We start from the raw sequence: 7,349 nt of genomic DNA, 5'->3' as shown, positions 1-7,349 counted from the left end.
TAAACTTGTACTGGTTTTTTCCTTCTTTAATATAAAATCCAGAGTAGAGGAGGGATCATTCACAAGGCAAGCTTTATATACAGTGGTGTCCTGTGCCCTGAGTAAGGATTATAAATCCATGTCAGCTTGGTGCGAGGATGGGCTATCTGCAGCCACTGATCTTTAACTCTGCACCCAGATGCACTCGTGTGCTGTTGTCTTTCCCTAGACCAGAGGCGTTACAGTCTCAGGACAGACATAGGTGTAGCCTAATCATCACATACCACCATCCATTTTCCTTATTTATTGCTTACAAATACTTCAAACTGGGGTAAATCTTTGGTAAAAAATAAAATCAATCAACGATAAAATCTTCACAATAGCTTTTACATGAAGTATTGCACAACAGAGTTTTTCAATACACAGGAAATGCTAAAGGAATGTTCAGAATCCTCCATGAGGAAGTTAATTGTACAACATCCGTTTACCACATTTAAATAAACTCAAGCTTTCCATACAGGTTTAAAATAGGGTTTGTATTCTCACAGTTTATATTAACATCTGAAATCCAATCTTAACAAAAATGTATTAAACTAATTTAAAATAAAAACTAGAAACTATGAATTATTTATTTATACACTTATTACAGCATCAAGTTTTTTCACGTCTGTACTTTACACAGAACCAATGGGGGGAAAAACATCAGATGAAAAAACTCAATAGTACTACAGTAGGCCCTCTGTGGAAAAGAGGAAAATAAGTTTCATGTCTATTGTGCATAGACATTTCTGGAGTTGTTCATTTGTGCTTCCTCAAACATGAGCAGATCTGAGCTGGTCTATATGAGTTCTAAGCTCTGGACACAATTCACTCAGTAGCAGCTCCATCAGCACCTTAAATGAGGGACAAAGAAAGGGTTTAAGCTTGGGAGGCAGTGGACACATCGATGACATGAAAGAAAATGCAGACCTCATTCTTAGGACACAGATTTCTTAAATGTGCCCAAATGATGATCAGCAAACGCGTTACAGGCGATACCCTCTTTAGCTGATTGTTATAACTTTGGGACTAGCTTTAAGTCTGTAAAAGCAAATTCAAACAATACATTTTGCATTGGATTTCTGACCTTTTTTAAAAAAAATATTCTCATTGCAGTAAGACCAATACATTAGTACAATAAAGCAGATGCTTCTGTTTGAAGATTCAACTCTTGACATCAACGTATTATGAGGATGTGTTAAAGGGCTTTGACATATTCCTGAGATGTGTTTGACCACACACACACATCACCACCTGAGCAAAAATGACAAGTCTAAAATAATAAAACCTGTCACTCCTTTTACAACAGCCTCAGTTGAAATTTCAGTTTAACTAAAACATTACTGTGAGCTCATCAGGAGTTCTTAAAGCTTCATTGTTACTGCTTAGTAGCTCAGGGCTTTTTTTTTTATGGAAAAAGTCTGACAGGCCATAATATCAGTAGCAAAATGCAGTTCCAAAACAAAAAATAGTAGACATTAGAACAAAGGTGGGGGGGAGGTCGATTTACAGACATTATTAAAAACACAAAAGGGTTGATTTCTGAAAGGTTTATGTAGTTAAAAATCAGCTTTTAACTGCATAAATCTAATTGCTTCAAAATTCCACCCCCTCATCCCCCAAGTACAGCTAAACTGTCTACACAAAATTGTTCACAGATTTAGCAACAGAAAAAAAGGGGCAAAATCTGGGCTTAGCTGGGGCAGGGTTTTCAAATTTAGCCAGCCAGCCAGTCAGTGCGATATTGAGTGCTAAGTAGCTAAGTTTGTCTCAAGAGCAGCCACACAGATAGCTGACTAACCAGATGTGCAGCTGCAACTTTAGCCAGTGAGCTGTGGTTGAATATATGGACAAAATTCACTTCACTGCTCAGCAGCTCTTTCAAAATTGACCTCCAGCTGCTTAATTCCACTCCCAAGCAGGTTCCGGAGGCACAGGAATAAGTCCTCTGTGAGATGGAGATGACATCTCACTGAATACTGCTTGGTTTCTTTTGGTGTTGAATAAAGGGATCCCAGTTTAGCAGCATGTGTATCTTTTTTTTAAGCTCCAAAGTGAACACAACCATTTTCAAGTCTCCTAAACTAATCAAAGAAAGGAAGAACTGGCTCTTTCCCCTTAATTACCTTCCAGCTGTAAAATGTCTGAGCCAGCGTTTCTGTGTACCTCTGGGGCTAAAAGAAGTCACATACTTCAATGTCCTGGATACAGCAACATATGTGCCAGAAATGGTGAACCTTACAGCAGACTGATTTTTTTTTTTTTTTATCATCACAGATGTACCTTTCCTTTGCTCACTACTATTTTTTTTTTTTTTTATAAACAAAAGGGAAGACATGCTCTACCAATGGCCAATTTAATTGCAGAAGTCATGAAAATAGCCACTTCTAGTGCCAGACAATATGAGCTCCACATTAGAAGCAGGGATGTTGCTATCTGACACACTGCAATGCTCAATTTCCTTCTACCATTTCATAAAAGATTTTGATGCATGCTTTGGTGTACAAGAAATACAATATAATAATTTAGTACATGCATATGATTATGTTATAGCTTTGCCTGTCTTGAGAACAACAAGACATGCATCATTACAATAACTTGCCATGGATTTTCCCTCAGTACACTGAATTTCAACATTCACATACAACCTCACACTTAACACTCCTGCAACCTGCTCTTTACAGGTCTCACAGTGAGCTATCTTTCTCCACTATCATCTATCCAAAATTCAGCTGAGATACTGATCTTGTGTGTCCCTACACCCATATAACCCTTCTTTTCAACTCACTGCATTGGCTCTCAGTGTTTCCACTTACAGTTCAAGCTCCTCTTTCCTACAAGAGCTTTCACACTCAGTTCCTCACACTCCTCCTAATGAGCTCCGCTCAGACATGTCACTCTTATGTATGCCCTTCTCTACCATCACCAACTCTAGACTCTGTGCTTTCCACTTTGCTGTACTATTGTGTGTAGAATAGCCCTCCTGAGTTGGCACATCATGCTTCCTTCTCTGGCCTTATTCAAATCAGTCTATTAAACCAACCTTTTTGCGGCTGCTTTTATCCTGCTCAGTCTTATTGATTTTAACCATTTTCTTAAATGAAATTCCAAATGATGAGATTACTTACCTGATAATCTCGTTTTCCTTAGTGTAGACAGATGGACTCAGAACAAGTGGGTATAGTGTGCTCGAGCTAGCAGTTGGAGACGGATCTGACGTCAGCACGGGTACATATACCCCCACAGGAAGTGAGACAATTCAGTAATCTTCCTTGCAAAAGCTGTTATGGATATATGTGTACTGACGATCAATGAAATAGTGAAAACAGGATTCCCCTGACCGACTGATAGTAGCTGGAGACCGCCAGCATTCCCAACCGGAAGGCGTCGACACCTGGTAGAGTGGACGCACTCATGTAAGAAGTGATAAGGCTTACCTTGAATCGGTGAAACCCATGTATACTGGCAGCCGGGCGGGATGCTGAGTCCATCTGTCTACACTAAGGAAAACGAGATTATCAGGTAAGTAATCTCAACATTTCCTAGCGTGTAGCCAGATGGACTCAGAACAAGTGGGATGTACAAAAGCTTTACTCCCAGACTGGGTGGGAGGCTGCCTGAGGACCGCATAGGACTGCCCTTGCAAATGCTGTGTCCTCCCTGGCCTGGACCTCCAGACGGTAGAACCTGGAGAAGGTATGGAGGGAGGACCATGTTGCCGCTTTACATATTTCTGCAGGCGACAGCATCCTAGATTCTGCCCAAGATGTTGCTTGGGCTCTGGTAGAATGAGCCTTGACCTGTAGAGGTGGTGACTTCCCGGCCTCTACGTAAGCCGCTCTGATAACTTCTTTAATCCAGTGGGCGATAGTGGGCCGAGAGGCCGCTTCTCCTTGTTTCTTGCTGCTGTGAAGGACGTACTGTTTCTTTCATTTCCAGATATCTGGGCAGCAATCTGCCGATGTCGAGATGGCGTAACAAACGCTCTTCTGATTTCTTCAAACCTGCCGTGGTTGGCAAGGATATGGTCTGGTTGAGGTGAAATTGTGAGACTACCTTAGGCAAGAAGGATGGAACCGTGCGAAGATGGATAGCCTCTGGAGTGATTCTAAGAAAGGGATCACGGCAGGACAGCGCTTGTAGTTCCGAAATGCAGCGTGCTGAACATACAGCCAGCAAGAACACCATCTTCAAAGTGAGAGAACGGAGAGACAGGCCCCTTAGGGGTCTGAAGGTGGATCCCGTGAGGAAATCCAAAACTATGTTGAGGTTCCACAAAGGCACTGGCCACTTCAGTGGCGGACGAATGTGCTTGACTCCTTTCAGGAAGCGAGAAACATCTGGGTGCATGGCAATGGTCTTGCCATCCCTCCTGGGACCATAGCAAGACAGCGCAGCCACCTGAACCTTGATGGAGCTTAGGGATCACGGAAAGTAGTATTGGAAAACACGCTCAGCGAGCGTGCAGGCACTCCAAACTGCTTTGGAGATGGAAATTACTGAATTGTCTCACTTCCTGTGGGGGTATATGTACCCGTGCTGACATCAGATCCGTCTCCAACTGCTAGCACGAGCACACTATATCCACTTGTTCTGAGTCCATCTGGCTACACGCTAGGAAATGTCTTTTGCTCTGTGTGATTGTCTTGATTAGAGTAAGTTCTACTGAGAAGGGACACACTTATGTGTATTTGTACAGTACTGCATATGTCACATGCTATAGAAGTGAATAGTAATAGTACTATAATATTTTCAACAAGTCATAATATATCTCTCTCTATAGCTCTCTCTATCTCTAATCAATAGGTCTTCTTTTTATTAGATTAAACCGATAAACAGCACAATCTCAATTCCAACACCTCAGGCGTGTCTCTGCTGCCATTGAAAGGCTGAGTCCCAGTACAACCTGCAGCCATCAGGACACCAAATACCAGTGTAGCCCTGTGGGACAATTTAAGTGAGTTCTGTGAAAGTACATTGTGAGTTCTGTGACTGAAGGGAAACTGCACAAATCAAAGCTGTTGCGTACCTTTTTTTTTTTTTTAAACAATCATTTTGTGACAGAATTCAACAAAGGATAAATGCTGATGACCCAAAAGTAATTTAACACTAAAAAAAACCAAAAAAAAAAAAACAACTTACCCAGTGAACGTGCTTGCACCATGAACCCACCAAAACACCCAATATTTGTATTTTGCTCAAAGAACCCCTAATTAACAAAAAGTTAACACTGACATTTACGTTTTATAAACAGCTAAAACCTGAAGCCCTGGCTGCTAGTAGGGTGGCTATTCAGGGTTCTTCTATTGAGCATCTTTGTACATGCAGTATGAGCTATACATAAGGAACACATTCCAAATTCCTGAGCTGCCTTTACTCACATATAGTAGATGCTTATTAGCTCTAGACTCCTGCAATGCACTGAAGATTTTAATTATTCCATGCCGGGCATTTTGCTGTCCAACAAGGCTCTGTAGCGCATCTGAAATAAACATACCAATTATATATAGTGTTGGTTAAAAAGAAATAAGTACGTTTTATGAAAGAAATCATAGTAGGTCGAGAATATCCTTACCAGGTCTCATAATGTACATAGTAAAGGAGAGATTCCTAGAATATATTAGTTTTGGGGCTCAGTGCTATAAACTAAGTATTTACCATAAACAAGTGTTCTCCACAGACAGCTGGTCAAATCAGCCACATAAGCAAATTACATCATCCGATGGTGCTGAGACAAATGTTCTTTCAGAGCTCAAAAAACCCCTAGGTGGTGGTGTTCTGAGCATGCACGCACATTTATGCTCAGCTGCCACTGCACAAGTCTCCTCAGTCTTTGTAGCAAGCCGACCTTCAACTCTAAGGGCAGGTGGGTGAGTCTGCGTGAATGATTTCTCCTGCTGTCTACACCTGTTACAAATAAGCACCTTTGCTTTCTTCATGGACAAGCAGGACAACAAACAGCCACACACATGGAAACTCCCAAGCCAAGGGTTGCATGAAAATGTTTTATGTTCTTATATCAGCAGTGAAAAACATGGAACTTGTACGATGAAGGAGTTGGCAGGAGAGTTGAAGGATTTAAACTTTAGAGAACTGCTTGACCAAAACTGTTGTCTTGATGTGAAGCATTTTCTAGGTACTGAAGGTGTGGATACAAGACCTGATGGCAGCCTTGCAAATTATCTTCACTGGAAGCAGAGTGAAAACAGGATCAGGAAGCTGCATTAGCTCAGACTTGATTTTTTCACCTTACTAGAATGTTGTCCTGACTGAGTATAGCAATAAGGGGATGCACTCAGAAATCCAAGTGGAAAGTTTTATTTTGTCACGGAAAACCCTTATTTGACTGGGTTAAAGGAGATAAACAATTGTGGGGATGTCCTATAGAAATAGAAAAATAAAGCTTTTCGGCAAGTTAGTACAAAGCCAGTGTGCCCTTCTTTGTGCATGGTCTCAAGAAAACATTGGCAAAACTGTGCATTGATTTGAGTGAAATTATGAGACTACTTTTGGTAGAAACATGAGTTTTCAAAACTTCTTTGTTGTGGAAAAATTGTGTGTACAGAGATTATGAGATAAATGCTTACTGTTCATTTATTTTTCGGGCAGAAGTTACAGCTATCAAAACAAAACCTTCCAAGAAAGGATCTTTACATCTGCTTTTGCTAAAGGCTCAAAAGGAGATTTAATGAGCTGAGCAAGAACTATATTTAAATCCCAAAGTAGTAGGTGAATCTTTAAATGGGGGTCTTCATTGAGTTAGATATTTCATGAATCTGATTGTTGGGAGCTAGGAATTATTGCTGAATTTTTGTGAAGTTAGAGTCAAAGTGACTGTTGAGATGGAAAAGATTCCTATTGTATTGAGTAATCATGGATTGGATTGTTCTCAGTTTTATTAGCTGTTGATGTTAGGTGCTTAAGTCATGAAAATTTAATTTCATTTAGCCAAAAGGGACTATAAAAATTGGAACTTCTTTCCTTAAGTTTTGAAATGTTTTGGCTATAAGTGACATCGAGGAGAATACATAAAGATGACCTTGATTCAATGGGATTGAAAAAGTATCTATTGCTGGACTGTCCTGTTCTTGTTGAATGGAGTTGCAAAGAGATCTGTGGTTTCCCTGAAAATTGAAAGTTCCTGTGCTAACTGATGGTTCAATAACATTTGTGTGGTTGCAGTTAGTAACTTAGCATGTTTGCTATCTAGTTTTGGCTTCCAAGAAGACGGACAGCTATCAGATACAATCTTTAGGAAACTGCCTATTTTCATATGCTGCATGCCTCTTGACAGAGATTGAAAGAGCCTATTCCGCCCATGTTTGTTGATA

At 40.5% G+C, this 7,349-nt stretch overlaps 1 protein-coding gene across 1 annotated transcript in view; it reads right to left on the bottom strand.

Moving 5' to 3' along the window:
* Positions 1–7,349, bottom strand: part of SNX25 (sorting nexin 25) — a 421,458-nt gene continuing 414,109 nt past the window's right edge. Inside the window, exons 18-19 of the mRNA XM_029586797.1 lie at positions 5,400–5,500; positions 1–872 (exon numbers count right to left, since the gene is read on the bottom strand). Coding sequence (XP_029442657.1) covers positions 792–872; positions 5,400–5,500 — 182 coding nt within the window. The 3' untranslated portion in view covers positions 1–791. The remainder of the gene's footprint in view (positions 873–5,399; positions 5,501–7,349) is intronic.

The sequence above is a fragment of the Rhinatrema bivittatum genome, chromosome 1, assembly GCF_901001135.1.
Source record: "Rhinatrema bivittatum chromosome 1, aRhiBiv1.1, whole genome shotgun sequence".
In the NCBI taxonomy this organism is placed as follows: Eukaryota; Metazoa; Chordata; class Amphibia; order Gymnophiona; family Rhinatrematidae; genus Rhinatrema; species Rhinatrema bivittatum.
This window is presented reverse-complemented; position numbering and strand designations above follow the sequence as displayed.